We start from the raw sequence: 16,595 nt of genomic DNA, 5'->3' as shown, positions 1-16,595 counted from the left end.
GATGGAAAAGAGACATACACTAAAAAAAAAAAAAAAAAAAAAAAAAAAAAGAAAAACAAATAGGATTTTATGAGCAGAAAAAAACCCTGACATTAGTTTTTTCAGTATTTTCTATGAGAAAATCCAAACATGGCAAAGTTGAAAGAATTTTACAGTAAATAGTACTCGTACATCTATCACCTAGATGTTACCATTAATATTTTACTGTGCCTATCTATCCATATCTCTATCCATCCATCAGTCTAATGTAAGCCTTTGTACATTATGCATTTTTATTTTTCATTTATTTATTTTTTTGAGATAGAATTTCACTCTTGTTGCCCAGGCTGGAGTGCAGTGGCACAATCTCGGCTCACTGCAACCTCTGCCTCCTGGGTTCAAGTGATTCTTCTGCCCCAGCGTCCCAAGTAGCTGGGATTACAGGTGCGCGCCACCATGCCTGGCTAATTTTTGTATTTTTATTAGAGACGGGGTTTCACCATGTTGGTCAGGCTGGTCTTGAACTCCTGACCTCAGGTGATCCATCCACCTCGACCTTCCAAAGTGCTGGGATTATAGGGGCGAGCCACTGCGCCTGGCCCACATTTTAATTTTTTTTAAGAGATGGAGTCTCACTCTGTTGCGCAGGCTGGAGTGCAGTGACACAATCATAGCTCAGTGCAACTTTAAATCCTGGGCTTGAGCGATCCTCCACCTCAGCCTCCCAAGTAGCTGGGACTACAGGTGCATGCCACCATGTCCGGCTCATTATACATTTTGGGAAGATGAGGATGAAAAGCCGTCAGCTGGAGCTGAGGAACAGCCTTATGTCTGGATGTGTTTTGCCAGTCCCCATGTAGCCCATCCATGGCACCTGCCTGGCCCCCTGTGAGGGTCGGAATTGGCACCCTCTGGCGGCACTGTAGTCACTGGCGGAGGAAAGAGGATCTTGGCTCCGGCGTTATTATGTAAGTTGAGAATGCATGGTCCTTCCAGAGAGGCAGCAGTAGCGGTGCTGGAAGAGAACACCTTCCAGGGCTAACAAGTGGCATGACCTCCCCAGGTTGGCCTCCACATGCAGCGGAGGTCAGTGATCCGTCAGGTGAGGTTAAAGGGTGGCATGGAGTTGTCACCCCATTGATGCCTGGCAGGCCTGTCTGGGAGACCAGAGCACCCTGGATTCGTTGCCTGCATCCCTGGCGCAGCACCTCTGAGCAGCCTCTGACGTGACCACCATAGGGAAGGCTCCAGCATGGCCCCTTGTTGGGAGATTTGCCTCTGTAGACATTGGAAAGAGGCTCAGTTGCCAAGAGGAGACTGCTCATGGCCCAGCGTGAGGACAGCATGCCCGGAGCTTGCAGCAGGGCAAGGTGGCAGCCCCGGCTCTAGTGGGGCCTCACAGGGGAGCACAGAGGAAGCAGCAGGGGCACAGGTCAAGGATGAGTCCCACTCGGTGGAGGTTCTGGGGGATCCTGTGGCTTCCACAATGATGTCATTTGCTGGGTCACAGCACCTGACCCTAGTAATGATATGATTGAAGTCCAGGTACTGAGTGTTCAGCACTCACCGGGCACTCTGCTACTTGTATTTGGTGCCTTATTTTATTTTATTTTTGAGATGGAGTCTTGCTCTGTTGCTAGGCTGGAATACAGTGGCACAATCTCGGCTCACTGCAACCTCCGCCTCCTAGGTTCAGGCGATTTTCCTCTCTCAGCCTCCTGGGTATCTGGGACTACAGGCGCCTGCTACCACGCCTGGCTAATTTTTGTATTTTTAGTAGAGGTGAGGTTTCACCATGTTGGCCAGGCTGGTCTCAAACTCCTGACCTTGTGATCCGCCCGCCTTGGCCTTCCAAAGTGCTGGGATTACAGGTGTGAGCTACCGCCTGGCCTCGGTGCCTTATTTTTAATTTCTTAAAGAAGTATATGAAATAAGTACTATTATTGCCCCATTTGACACAAGAGGAAACTGAGGCACACAGAGGCGAGGAGACTTACTCAGCTTGGGAGTGGTCGTGCAGGATTCTCACCCCATCTGTCTGAATCCCTAGCCCACCTTCTTTCCACTGGACTATGGGCTGTTTCCTTAAGTGTCTAATGCTGTTTCTCTCATGTACCTCTTTTCATAGCTGCAATTAGAATGTTCCAGATGGCTGGCCAGGTGTGCAGGGTCACCCTGGGTGGAATTTGGCTTAAGGAAGTTCCTCCCCTAGCCCTCTGCCCTCATGTGGTCACTTGGCGCACACACTGAGGTCCCTGTCTGGCCTCCTGGGTATTGGCCTTTCACTCCCGTGGGGTCGGCACCCGCCTCTAGCCTGCTCTGGGGTCTTTGTCCCCTGGGCTCTGTAGTAGGCTTAGCGAGGTCACTTTTCTGGACTGCAACAAGGACGATGAAAAGGTGTCACGGAAGCCCGGTAGTCTGTCTTCAGTCTCGAAGGTAAAGTCCACATCGAGCCTACTCAGTAAAGAACCTGCATACTTCCTGCATGTAAGGAGTGAGATGTCCTGTGACAGCCTGCCATGGGGGTGACAAAAGAGGGAGCGGAGGAGAGGCAGGCAGCAGGTTGCTCACATTTCAGCAGATCCCAGCAGTTCCAGGCACTGCCAGGCAGTTTCCAGGTCTACATTTTATCAACTCCAACGTGTTACCTATTATACGATGCTCCCATATATTATGACCCACCAAGAAAGGAAAACGCCTCCATTTAAGAACATTCTACTGGGTGTGATGGTGTATCCCTCTAATCGCAGCACTTTGGGAGGCTGAGGCAGGAGGATTGCTTGAGTCCAGGAGTTGAAGCCTGCAGTGAGCTGTGATCTCGCCATTGTACTCCAGCTTGAGTGCCAGAACAAGACCCTATCTTTATTTTATGCATTTATTTATTTTTATTTATCTTGCTTCAGTTGCCAAAGGACCCTGTCTTTAAAAACACACATAGGTGCACGCTACTATTGAAGACAATGGCCGAGAACAGATTAAGAGGGCAGAAGTCCGGGAGTGTATTTCACATAGCCAGCTGAAAACACTTTAAGGCTACCAACAAAGCAAAACCGGTTACCACTAATCTTAAGAAGATAAACGAGGCTGGGCACAGTGGCTCATGCCTGTAATCCCAGAACTTTGGGAGGCAGAGGCGGGTGGATCACCTGAGGGTGGGAGTTCGAGACCAGGCTGACCAACATAGTGAAACCCGCCTCTACTAAAAATACAAAATTAGCCAGGCGTGGTAGCGTGTGCCTGTAATCCCAGCTACTCGGGAGGCTGAGGTAGGAGAATTGCTTGAACCCAGGAAGTGGAGGTTGTGTTCAGCTGAGATCGTGCTATTGCACTCTAGCTTGGGCAACAGGAGTGAAACTCTGTCTCGGGAAAAAAAAAAAAAGATAAGCGTTATGAATGATGAAAAAGTAAACAGAGTAGATAAAGCTTTTATATTCAAAAACTGCAATTACTTTTGCACCAATCTAATAAATATACGAGATTTGCACACGTCTTAGAAGGACTTTCTCTTGAACCTCTGTAGAAAGAACTGATTCCTCAGTAGCATCATAAAAATAAAGTAGTTAATATTGATGAAGCTACAGAATTAATGGCTCAGTTCTAATATAGTGGTGATGCATCAAATTCCCCCCAAAGACCAATAAATTAAATGTTTTATACAATTAAAAACAAATACATTGTATAGCTCTAGAAAAAATTTCTTTATATCCTTATTCTATGAGCTTTTTTCTATTTTAAAAGTTAAGCACTTTTTTTAAAAAAATCTTTTTTGTTAAAAACAGACACATTAACTTAGGTCTACACAAGATCCTGATCACCAAGATCTGTGCAAAAAAAAAAATTTTTTTTTTTTTTTTGAGACAGAGTCTCACTCCGTCACCCAGGCTGGAGTATAGTGGCGTGATCTCACCTCACTGCAACCTCCGCCTCCCGGGTTCAAGCAATTTTCCTGCCTCAGCCTCTTGAGTAGCTGGGATTACAGGCGCGAGCCACCATACCCAGCTAATTTTTGTATATTGGTAAAGACAAGGTTTCACCATGTTGACCAGGATGGTCTTGAACTCTTGACTTCAAGTGATCCACCTGCCTTAGCCTCCTAAAGTGCTGGGATTACAGGCGTGAGCCACTGCACCAGGCCAAAATTTTTTTTTAATTAGCCGGATATGGTGGTGCATGCCTATAGTCCCAGCTACTCCAGAGGCTGAGGTTGGGAGGATGGCTTGAACCCAGGAGGTCAAGGCTGTGGTGAGCTATGATCACACCACTGCGCTCCAGCCTGAGTGACAGACCGAGACTGTGTCTCAAGATAAACCCCAAAAAACAAACAAATACCATTCTGATTCTCGAGATGAATCAAATGTGTGTCTTAGGATTGGACTGTTTATTTCAAGCTGTCCTCATCATGCCTCTGTGATTGGTGCTGTAGCCTCATTTGCCAACAGGAAGCTCAGAGAACGGAGCTGGGAGCTGCACCCAAGCCCATGCTGCCTTAGTAACATCCAGAACAACTCAGCTCTCCCCGGGACCCACCATGTAACCCACCCACCATGTCCCCACGGCCTGCACTGGCCCTGAAAAATCACTTGCTGGTAATCTCAATCTCTCTTCTCATTTTGTCCCCAGATTGCCTTGGGTCCCCAGTGTTTACTCCCATCAAGGCAGACATAAGCGGCAACATCACGGTACGTACCTGGTCAGGCAGCCATAGCCCAGGACTTGCATCAGGAATCTAAGCCTACCTGGGTTGCCGGCACCATGGTCCCAGCTGCAAGCTTCCCAGCCCGAGGAAGGACATGGAGGCGTAGAAGATGGGCCCCAAACTTGCCCAATCAGGGCTCAATGTTCTCTGCCCTCCTCCACAGTCTTGCCATCTGGTCACCAGTCTAGCCTGACTGGGACCAAAGTCTAATTAAAGAGTTGACCCTGAGAAGGAACCTGCTGGTTCTTTCATCTATCCCCACCAAGTAAGTAAGTCCCAAAGTCCGCAGTCAGCACTGGTCTGGCCCTCCCCTTCTCCAATCCTGGTAGTTCCTGATGCCGTCTCTGCCCGTGACTGCCATAGACTGCCCGTGAGAATCCATGTAGGGCCCAGCCAAGGGCTTGGGACACACTGTATGATCTCATTTCTTCATCCCAGCAGCCCTTTGAGGCTGGTCCTGTGTTATCCCCTTTTTACAGATGAAGAAGCTGAGACTCAGAGTGAGACCTTAAGAGAAGGACTCACTTAAGGTCACAAGCAAGTAAGTGGCAGAGCTGGGATTCAGACCCAGGCCTACCTGGCTCCATCTCAGAGGCCTTCATTCCTGGACTTCTTGGAATCCTCGGAACCTATTTCCACTTGTCCATCAAAGCAAAACTTCAGATACTTGGTGTCTGAGCCAGTGTCAGTAGTGGCTGGAGAACATGAACTTTGTACCAACTGTGTGACCTTGGACAAGTCCATGCCCTTCTGTGAGCCTCAGTGTCTCTGCCTGTAAAATGGGATAATGACAGCAACTTCAGGGTTGCCACCAGGATCATATAAGGCAGTGCCTGTAAAGCATTTTGCAAATCCTTGCTCATGTGAACAGTCATAGTTACTGTTACAGGTCTTATCCCTGCTGTTCCTGGAGGGCAGGAAGGAGCGGGAGATGCTGGTAGGGTGCTCTTCACCCAGCGTGCGGGCCAGATATCTATAGGGGGCAGTTTACCTAAGGGAAAATCCTGTGTGCTCCATTTCAGAAAATCAAAGCCGTGTATGACACCAACCCAGCCAAGTTCCGGACCCTGCAGAACATCCTGGAGGTGGAGAAAGAAATGTATGGAGCAGAGTGGCCCAAAGTAGGGGCCACACTGGCGCTGATGTGGCTGAAAAGGTGACGGGCTCAGGTGGCAGGGCCTGGGTGCTGTGCTGCAGAGGAGGGAAAGCAAACCTGTCACTGTTCCGCAGTGTCACCCCAGGCTGGGAAGGTCACTTCCGAGCCCTTCCAGTGTGATGCTAGTTAATGACTGGGAAAAGGTCTCCCAAGGGCCAGGGCTTGCCTGACAGTGATGCTTCCTGGTTCCAGTCCCATCAGAGTATAGGAGCACACCCTGATCAGGGCATCGTGCTAAGCTTTTTTTTTTTTTTTTTTTTTTTTTGAGACGGAGTCTTGCTCTGTCGCCCAGGCTGGAGTGCAGTGGCCGGATCTCGGCTCACTGCAAGCTCCGCCTCCCGGGTTCACGCCATTCTCCTGCCCCAGCCTCCCGAGTAGCTGGGACTACAGGCGCCCGCCACCTCGCCCGGCTAGTTTTTTGTATTTTTAAGTAGAGATGGGGTTTCACCGTGTTAGCCAGGATGGTCTCGATCTCCTGACCTCGTGATCCACCCATCTCGGCCTCCCAAAGTGCTGGGATTAGCGCCCGGCCCGTGCTAAGCTTTTTATATGCTGATTGGGTTTCATATTCTGTGAGTTAGGTGTGGTAGCTATTCGCACCTCACAGAGGAGGCAGCTGGCACTTCTGGAGGCCAAATCACGTGCCCATGTCATCCAGCACAGTTATGCAGGTTGCCTACTGCACAGAGGTGTCCTGTTTAGGGCTGGTCACACGTACAAAGTGGATTTGTATGTTATGACAGTTTCTTGGTAGAAGTATACCATCTTGAGGAGAAGGAATTCTTTTATTTTTATTTTTTATTTTTAGACAGAATCCCGTTCTATTGCCCAGGCTGGAGTGCAGTGGCGCAATCTCGGCTCACTGCAGCCTCCGCCTCCTGGGTTCAAGCAATTCTCCTGCCTCAGCCTCTTGAGTAGCTGGGATTACAGGTGTGCACCACCATGCCTGGCTAAGTTTTGTATTTTTTAGTAGAGACAGGCCCGCCATGTTGGCCAGGCTGGTCTTGAACTCCTGGCCTCAAGTGATCCATGTGAGGCAGGTGTGAGGCACCGTGCCCGGCTGTGAGGAGGAGTTCTAATTTGCATAAATACATCCTATGGGCTGGTTTGAACCCATGCTGTTCTCAACCAGCTATAGACTCTTCAGCCCTCAAACCCAGTGCTTCTGCCTCTTAGAGCACCCCACCCTGACTTGATCCCCACCCCACTGCAGGGAGGGAGCAGAGCAGCTCACCTGGGGACCCCAGTGGGACAGTGAGGGGCAGTGAAGGAAAGAGCCTGCCAGGTGGGGGGCACGCAGTGAGGCAGGCAGGGTTCACATCCTGGCCTGTGACTGAGCCTTTCTAGGGAAGCCTCAGTGCTTTCCTCTGTGAAATGGGCTGATTGTGCCAAGCTCAGCCTCACAGGCCCCAGGGAAGCAAGAGGTGAGATGGTGTGTGCTAAGGGGAGGGCCCTGGTGAGCTTTTCCATGTGGACTCCTTGCTATACCCCATCTGCTTCTCCTGGCTTTCGAAACATCACCCTACCCCTTCAGGAAAGGCTCGAGTGGCCATTGGAGGATGCTCTGGGAGGTCTCAGGCAGAGAAGCAATGTAGCAGACTTAGAAAGATGCTGAGGGCTGGGGAGCGGAGGCAGGGAACCTGGTGCACAGGGGGCCAGTCTCGCCAGTGTGCCCGGTATATCCACAGTCTGTGGTCTGCAAACCCTTTAAGGGCCAGCACTGTGGCTTCATTCCTCAAGCCTGATGGTTGCCTACCATGTTCCAGCCTGTGGGGGTCATGTGGACACAGAAATGGACAAGGCAGGCCCAGACCCACCCCTCGTGGATCTTACAGCCAGTGTCACTGTTGTCATGGGCCAGCACCAGGCCTGGAGGAGAGAAGGTGCTTGGGAGATAATGAATGGAGCCAAGTGGTCACGTTACTTGTAAGCAGCAGGGAAAGATGATTAGGGAATAACCATGCCCTCTGGGGTGTACATGTTCCTGGCTCACAGTAGGTGGCAAATTCAGAGTCCATCAGGGTCTTTCACGACAGGGGTGTGCACGGTCCTAATGAACCTTCTCCTCCCTGGGCCGCAGAGGCCTCCGCTTCATCCAGGTCTTCCTCCAGAGCATCTGCGACGGGGAGCGGGACGAGAACCACCCCAACCTCATCCGCGTCAACGCCACCAAGGCCTACGAGATGGCCCTCAAGAAGTACCACGGCTGGATCGTGCAGAAGATCTTCCAGGTGAGCCGCCCTCACAGGCCCCAAAGGACCACCAGCTTGCAGATTCTGCTCCCCACTCTGCCCCTGCTTGGCCGAGGCCTCCTGGCCTGTGAGGCTATGTTTACCCTCTCGGGCTCAGGAAGGGCTCCCCCATCTATTTGGGTGAGGCTAGTGTACGGAGAGGTCCCCCTCCCGTGCCCTGGCCAGCCCCATTCAAGCCACAGCAGGTGTCACTGTAGATACTCCACGGTGTTTCTCTCTAGGGGCCTTGGCCTGCAAGGCCTGATGGTGGGGTGAAAAGAGAAACCACAGGGAAAGCCCTGGAGGACCCCAGGTCAAAGGTGGCCCAGCCTGATGGCCCCTCAAATTCAGCCTGGATCCCCACATGGGGCATGCGGGGAAAGAAGGGCCTCCTCCTGGGAGCATCTGCTGAAAGGACACCGGCCCTCTGCGTTCTTGGTGGCTTGTGTTGGGGTGACATTGGCCAGGGCTCCTGGAAGTGAGGCTTCAGCCCCTGCCTGGTTAGGTGAGGGCCCTACAGTTGATCACCAGGCTGGAAGCCCTGCTCAGGAGACGTCTGAAGGCCCTCTGGCTGCCCTGCGCCATGCCCTTCACCTGCTGCTTGCTGCCCTCATCTCACCCACATGTTCCTGCCCGGCCTGTTCTGGCCACCCTTTCTGCTGCAGCTCCCTCTGCCTGCCCACCCTGGTGGCCATGAGAACGAGGGGCTGATGGGCCCTGTTCAGTGTTCCTGTGGGGTACAGTCTGTAAGCAGGCTGGAGCAGAAACCAGTATGGTTCCAAAGAGGAAGAGCTGGTCACAGAGTGAGATGCATGGCAGCCCCTGGGCCATCCACCCCGGAAGAGCTGGAGACAGAGTCCATTCCCATGGGCCCCTTGAGATCTCCACAGTGCATTGCCCCTACAAATCCTCAAACCATCACCTCAATAGTAACAGTGTGTCCTGTGTACCTGGCCCAGGGCAGCTGCCCATGAATTGTAATCTTCACAAATGCACCACAAGGTGGCACTGTTCTTACCCCCATTTCCCAGATGAGGACGGTGACACTGAGACAAGGTCACACAACACAAAAATGGGGGGCTGTGATCCTACCTTCCTGAGCCTCAATATCCTCATTTTTCAAATAGGTATAAAATAGGCATTAAATAAATGAAATTAATCAGTATAAAGTGCTTGACACATGGTTCACATGGTTTATACTCAGTACATCAAAGCTATTGCTTTTTTTTTTTTGAGACAGGGTCTCCCTCTGTCACTGTCGCCCAGGCTGGAGTGCAGTGGTACAGTCTTAGCTTACCGCAACCTCTACTTCCCACGCTCAAGCAATTCTCCAGCCTCAGTGTCGCAAGTAGCTGGGACTACAGGTGCGAGCCACCAACACCTAGCTAATTTTTGTATTTTTTTGTAGAGACAAGGTTTCACCATGTTGCCCAGACTGGTCTTGAACTCTTGAGCTCAAAGCAATCCTCCCACCTTGGCCTCCCAAAGTGCTGGGATTATAGGCGTGAGCCACCACCCCAGCTATTACTACTTTTATTATGAAAGAATAATATTTGGCCAGGTGCGGTGGCTCATGCCTGTAATCTCAGCACTTTGGGAGGCCAAGGCAGGTGGATCACCTGAGGTCAGGTTGGAGATCAGCCTGGCCAACACAGTAAAACCCTGTCTCTACTAAAAATACAAAAAATTGGCCAGGCGCGGTGGCTCAAGGCTGTAATCCCAGCACTTTGGGAGGCTGAGGCAGGCGGATCACAAGGTCAGGAGATCGAGACCATCCTGGCTAACATGGTGAAACCCCGTCTCTACCACAAATACAAAAAATCAGCTGGGTGTGGTGGTGGGCACCTGTAGTCCCAGCTACTTGGGAGTCTGAGGCAGGAGAATGGCGTGAACCCAGGAGGCAGAGCTTGCAGTGAGCCGAGATCGTGCCACTGCACACCAGCCTGGGCGACAGAGTGAGACTCCGTCTCAAAAAAAAAAAAAATTAGCTGGGCATGGTGGCAGGCACCTGTAGTCCCAGCTACTTGGGAGGTTGAGGTAGGAGAATAGCTTGAACCCAGTAAGCAGAGGTTGCAGTGAACCAAGATCATGCCACTGCACTCCAGCCTGGAGGACAGAGCAAGACTATGTCTAAAAAGATTTAAAAAATAGGATTTATACTTTCCTCATCCTATCAAACTCCTGGCCTAAACTTGTTTTTTCTTTTTTTTTTTTTTTAAGATAGAGTCTCGCTCTGTCACCCAGGCTGGAGTGCAGTGGCGTGATCTCAGCTCACTGCAACCTCCGCCTCCTGGGTTCAAGCAATTCTCCTGCCTCAGCCTCCCGAGTAGCTGGGACTACAGATTCCCACCACTACACCTGGCTAATTTTTTGTATTTTTAGTACAGACGGGGTTTTCTCATATTGGCCAGGCTGGTCTCGAACTCCTGACCTTGTGATCCGCCCACCTTGGCCTCCCAAAGTGCTGGGATTACAGGCATGAGCCACCGCACCTGGCTAGCCTAAGCTTTTTATCTAGTTGTACGTTTTTTCTTCTGGCTCTGAAATTCTGTGAATTTCAAATTCTCTGTACTTTTCAAGTATGAGAGCAGCCCTGAAATTTAGGGAAGTATCGGCCCCCTAAGGACAAAAGAGAGACCACAGTATGATTAGCAGTCGTCTCCCCAACTCAGAAAGTGAGTTTTCCGAAGAAGCAGTTCCCTTTTTCCAGAGCAGGGAACCCAGAAGGAAGAGACTTACCCATGCTGAACACCTACTGTGTGCCAGGTGTTGTGCTGAGTGCCTACTGTATGCCTGGTGCTGTGCTGAGCACTTTGTACAAACCCCCTAATCCTTATAAAAGCAACCCGATTAGGTGGGAGCCATTATCCCCATTTTGCAGTTGAGGAAACTGAAGCTCAGAGAGGCTAAGTGACTTGCTCAAGGCTCACAGCTAGTTGGTGGCCCAGACTGGCATTTGCACCTAGGCTTGTCTGTCCCCAAAGCTGATGTCCTTCCTGCTGTCGCTCCCTTTTCCTTTCCCTTCCAACACCTCAAATAGCACAGACCCCCTGTCCAGCACGGACCCAGGGAAGACCCCTCCCAGAACCCTGGCCTGCTGGCCTGGCTCCTCGGCCCCTGCTAACGCTGTGCCTACCTCCCTTCTTGCCCGTCTCAAGGCAGCACTGTACGCAGCCCCCTATAAATCCGACTTCCTGAAAGCACTCTCCAAGGGGCAGAATGTGACAGAGGAGGAGTGCCTGGAGAAGATCCGCCTCTTCCTAGTCAACTACACGGCCACCATCGATGTCATCTATGAGATGTACACCCAGATGAACGCCGAGCTTAACTACAAGGTGTAGGCGTGCCCACCGCTGGACACGCCCCTGACTCGTGGCCACATGGAGAAACAGGCAAACCAGAATCACTGTGAATCAAGTCTGTGAGCTGCCCCTGGCCTGCGTCCCCCAGAGCGGCCCAGGGTCCTGCCAGAGTCTGCAGGGGACAGCCCTCGTTTTTTAAGTCATTTTTTTTTTTTTGGTCTATTCTAAAGGACCAATAAATAATGATCTTACTTCCAAATCTCCTTGGAATTCACGACAGCACAGACTGACTTTATAGCTTCATTTCAGCGTGGTAAAAATTGATTAACACTTCTAATAAGTCAAGTCCTAGGGTTTTTTGGTTTTGTTTTGTCGCCAACGAGGAACATGGCTCTGGGGGAATGGTGTCATCCACCTCACTTTAAAAATAAGCACATGATGGCTGGGCACCGTGGCTCACGCCTGTAATCCCAGCACTTTGCGGGAGGCCGAGGTGGGTGGATCACCTGAGGTCGGGAGTTTGAGACCAGCCTGGCCAACATGGTGGAACCCCATCTCTACTAAAAATATAAAAAATTAGGCGTGGTGGCGCACGCCTGTAGTTCCAGCTACTCAGGAGGCTGAGGCAGGAGAACCGCTTGAACCCAGGAGGTGGAGGTTGCAGTGAGCTGAGATCGCACCACTGCACTCCAGCCTGGGCAACAAGAGCAAAACTCTATCTCAAAAAAAAAAAAGAGGTGGGTGGATCACTTGAGGTCAGAGTTTGAGACCAGCCTGACCAACATGGTGAAATCCTGTCTCTACTAAAAATACCCAGGCATGGTAGCACACGCCTGTAATCCCATCTTCTTGGGAGGCGGAGGCAGGAGAATCGCTAGAACCCGGGAGGTGGAAGTTACAGTAGCTGAGATCGCACCACTGCATTCCAGCCTGGGCAACAAGAGCGAAACTCAGTCTCAAAAAAAAAAAGCACGTGACCTTATGAGGCTCTCGCTGTATTGCTATTTTGGTTATTTTAAGGACTATAATAAGAGTTTGATTTGAAATTATGCAGGGCCCCTATGTGGGATTTTTTTTTTTTTAAAAAAAGCAAACTGGTGTGTATTCTCATGTGGTTTGCATAGACCAGCCTCACAGCACTATTGTAAACCCTGCTCTTTCTGTCTTGCTAGACAGGTTTTTTTGTTCGTTTTCTTTTTTCTGGTTTTTGTTGTTGTTGTTGTTGTTGTTGTTTTACAGCTGAAACCAACCAGCAAGCCCTTGATGACCAAGAGGCGTTTCTTTCAAAGCTATAGGGCACAAACAATTGACCATAGATGACTCTGTTTTCATTCTTCAGAAGAATTACTTCCTTCAGGGACAGATTTTTCAACCTCAGAAACTACCTACTGTGTGTATTCTCTTGACGGGGAGAGATGGACCCTCCAGCCGCTAGGATTCGAGAAAACGCCTCGCTGCCTTAACCGGAACTGTTCTTCCTGGCGCTACAAACAGCTGTACTTTTTAAAGTGCTGGGGCAAACAAAGCAACCCCAAAACAATTGACATGTGTTTTAAAAGAAAAAACCCAATGAGGAACAATTGGTGATTTTTATGCAGAAACTAAATAATCCTTAATAAATAAATCTCTATTTTGGAATCACATCTGTGCACTGTATTGGTTCTTGATTTTTTTTTTTTTTTTTTTTCTTTCCTGCATTGAAAATTACAACTGGGGACCCTTACAAATCCTACCAAGAACTTATTTTCTGGCCTCCACGGTTTTAAAATTTTATTTATTTATTTTATTATTTTTAAATGTTTTTGTAGAGATTGGGGTCTTGCTATGCAAAGTTGCCAGGCTGGTCTCAGTCTCCTGGCCTCAAGCAGTCCTCCTGCCTCAGCCTCCCAAAGGGTTGGGATTACAGGCATGAGCCACTGCACCAGGCCTGGCCTCCATGGTTTTAAAAAACAGAACTGGTTGCTGCATGGAGAAACGGGAATTTCACATAAGACTCTTGGGTTTTGGCAGGGTGCAGTGGCTCACTTCTGTAATCCCAGCACTTTGGGAGACTGAGGCGGGTGGATCACTTGAGGTCAGGAGTTCAAGACAAGCATGGCCAACATGGTAAAACCCCGTCTCTACTAAAAATACAAAAATTAGCCAGGCATGGTGGCAGGCACCTGTAATCCCAGCTGCTTTGGAGGCTGAGGCAGGAGAATCACTTGAACCCGGGAGGCAGAGGTTGCAGTGAGTCGAGATTGCACCATGGCAATCCAACCTGGCTGACAAGAACAAGACTCTATCTCAAAGAAAAAAAAAAAAATCTTGAGTTTCTGTAGCCATAAAAAAGAATGAGTTCATGTCCTTTGCAGGGACATGGATGAAGCTGGAAGCCATCATTCTCAGCAAACTAACACAGGAACAGGAAACCAAACACCGCATGTTCTTACTCATGAGTGGGAGTTGAACAATGAGAACACATGGACACAGGGAGGGGAACATCACACACTGGGGCTTGTCGGTGGTGGGGGCAAGGGGAGGGAGAGCATTAGGACAAGTACCTAATGCATGCAGGGTTTAAAACCTAGATGACGGGTTGATAGGTGCAGCAAACCACCATGGCACGTGTATACCTATGTAACTTATAATTAAAAAAAGAAAAGAACCTTGGATTTCTAGCTTCTTTTGAAAAACCAGGCTGCCTGGCAGGAGCTGAGAGATGACTGCACCCTTGGCTGGGCAGGGCAAGGGAAGGGGGAATCAATTCTCCACTTTGCCTTAGTCTCCACCCATCCCTATTGCCTCCCCATCCCGGACCAGTTTGCACTTTTTCATGGGCTGTTGTTTTTTCTGATTCTAGGGTTAAATGTAGAGGGAAATATTTATTTTATTTTGGCCTCCGAAAATGCTGGGATTACAGGCATGAGCCACTGCCCCTGGCCAAGAAAAGATCATTTTAAGGCCGAACACAGCGGCTCACGCCTGTAATCCTCGCACTTCGGGAGGCCAAGGCAGATGGATCACTTGAGGTCAGGAGTTTGAGACCAGCCTGGCTAACATGGTGAAACCCCATCTCTACTAAAAATACAAAAATATTAGCTGGGGTGGTGGTGTGCACCTGTAATCCCAGCTACTGTCCTGGTGAGGCGGAGAATCGCTGGAACACGGGAGGCAGAGGTTGCAGTGAGCCAAGATGGTGCCACTGCACTCCAGCCTGGGAGACAGAGTGAGATTCCCTTTCCAAAAACAACAACAACAAAACTTTTTAATTAAAAATATTAGCTGGACATGGTGGCCAGCTACTTGGGAGGCTGAGGCAGGAGAATCGCTTGAACACAGGAGGTGGAGGCTGCAGTGAGCCGAGACTGCACCAATGCACTCCAGCCTGGGTGACAGAACTAGACTCTGTCTCAAAAAATAAATAAATAAATAAAAATTTAAAAATCACTTTAAAAAGGAGAGACAGAATTCTGTATTTCTAGGAAATCCAAAGGGAAAAAAACCCTAAAAAGCAATTAGAGCTTAGAATGAACAGTAGCATCCCTAATCTGAGGATTATTAAAAAATATAATAAAATAGGCTGGGCATGGTGGCTCACACCTGTAATCCCAGTACTTTGGGAGGCCAAGGCGGGTGGACCAGCCTCGCCAAGATGGTGAAACCCCGTCTCTACTAAAAATATGAAAATTAGCCAGATGTGGTGGTGGGTGCCTGTAGTCCCAGTTACTTGGGAGGCTGAGGCAGGAGAATGGCGTGAACCTGGGAGGTGGAGCTGGCAGTGAGCCAAGATCACGCTACTGCACTCCAGCCTGGGCAGCAGAGCAAGACTCCATTTAAAAAAAAAAAAAAAAAAATCTTTTCTTCATGTCTCTGACATAATATGGTGAAACTGGGAGGGCAAATTTTTATGGAAGGCAGGGATTTTCCCAGGCCAGCCCCCGTTCCTAGTACCTGCGGGGATCCTGGGAGCATTTTGGGTTTTCGACCCCAGAGACAAAAGCCAGCAGGGCATCTATGCCCTTCCCGTTTCATCCTTGTCAAAGTGGGACTGAGTTCCACCTGGGGCAGGGAGGAAAGAACACACATTGATTACTATATAACAGGCCCTGCAAAAGTGCTCTACACAAATCATTTCACAACCACCTGAGACGTGGACCTCAGTAGCCCCATTTATCAGAGAAGGAAATTGAACCCCCCAGGGTGTGGCAAAGAGACTTGCCCAGGGTGACCCAGCCAGATATGGGGCCACAGGAGTTTCACGTCCAACTCCAAATCTCCCGTCAGCTGTGTTCACTTGTGTGCCAGCTGACAGCCGTTTTCAGCACACCTCCTGCCAAAGCGTTCCCACTGATGGGGCGCTGCCTTATCTGACCTAGGCTGACTGCACAGAAACCCAAATTAGCTCAGATGTTTGATGAGGGTTGACATTCACTTGTTGATTCATTCAACTAAAACTCACTGAGCCCATTACAATGCAACATGTCAAACCCACTGTAATACATCACTGTTCTAGACAAGGAACTGAAATTCACTTTGTAACAATTAAACAGCAGAAGAACTTTTGTCTTTTTAAAAACAGGGTCTTGCTTTGTCACCTAGGCTGGAATGCAGTGGTGCAATCATAGCTCACTGCAGCTTTGAACTCCTGGGCTCAAGAGATCCTTCTGCCTCAACCTCCCGAGTAGCTGGTACTATAGGCATGCACCATCATGCCTGGCTAATTTTTTTTGAAAAGGAGTTCTGCTCTGTTGCCCAGGCTAGAGTGCAGTGGTGTGATATCGGCTCACTGCAGCCTCCACTTCCTGGGTTCAAGCAATTCTCCTGCCTCAACCTCCTGAGTAGCTGGGATTACAGGTGCCCGCCAACACACCCAGCTACTTTTTGTGTTTTTAGTAAAGACGGGGTTTCACCATGTTGGTCAGGCTGGTCTCGAACTCCTGACCTCAGGTGATCCACCTGCCTCGGCCTCCCAAAGTGCTGGGATTACAGGCGTGAGCCACTGCATCCAACCCCAGCTAATCTTTAAAAAATTTTGTGGCCGGGCGCGGTGGCTCAAGCCTGTAATCCCAGCACTTTGGGAGGCCGAGACGGGCGGATCACGAGGTCAGGAGATCGAGACCATCCTGGCTGACACGGTGAAACCCCGTCTCTACTAAAAAATACGAAAACTTAGCTGGGCGAGGTGGTGGGCGCCTGTAGTCCCAGCTACTCAGGAGGCTGAGGCAGGAGAATGGCGTAAACCCGGGAGG

General features: G+C 49.8%; 1 protein-coding gene and 1 pseudogene across 3 annotated transcripts in view; both read left to right on the top strand.

Moving 5' to 3' along the window:
* GLTP (glycolipid transfer protein) overlaps window positions 1–13,007 on the top strand; it is a 31,541-nt gene extending 18,534 nt beyond the window's left edge. Inside the window, exons 2-6 of one of the 3 annotated variants that reach the window (XM_025403584.1) lie at window positions 4,600–4,658; window positions 5,155–5,501; window positions 5,698–5,831; window positions 7,912–8,062; window positions 11,221–13,007. In XM_025403584.1, coding sequence (XP_025259369.1) covers window positions 5,463–5,501; window positions 5,698–5,831; window positions 7,912–8,062; window positions 11,221–11,403 — 507 coding nt within the window. In that variant the 5' untranslated portion in view covers window positions 4,600–4,658; window positions 5,155–5,462 and the 3' untranslated portion in view covers window positions 11,404–13,007. The remainder of the gene's footprint in view (window positions 1–4,599; window positions 4,659–5,154; window positions 5,502–5,697; window positions 5,832–7,911; window positions 8,063–11,220) is intronic. The other 2 variants (XM_025403582.1, XM_025403583.1) reach the window with 2 other exon arrangements.
* On the top strand, window positions 2,940–3,580 carry LOC112634177 (annotated as a pseudogene).
* Window positions 13,008–16,595: the final 3,588 nt, after the last annotated feature.

The sequence above is a fragment of the Theropithecus gelada genome, chromosome 11, assembly GCF_003255815.1.
Source record: "Theropithecus gelada isolate Dixy chromosome 11, Tgel_1.0, whole genome shotgun sequence".
In the NCBI taxonomy this organism is placed as follows: domain Eukaryota; kingdom Metazoa; phylum Chordata; class Mammalia; order Primates; family Cercopithecidae; genus Theropithecus; species Theropithecus gelada.
This window is presented reverse-complemented; position numbering and strand designations above follow the sequence as displayed.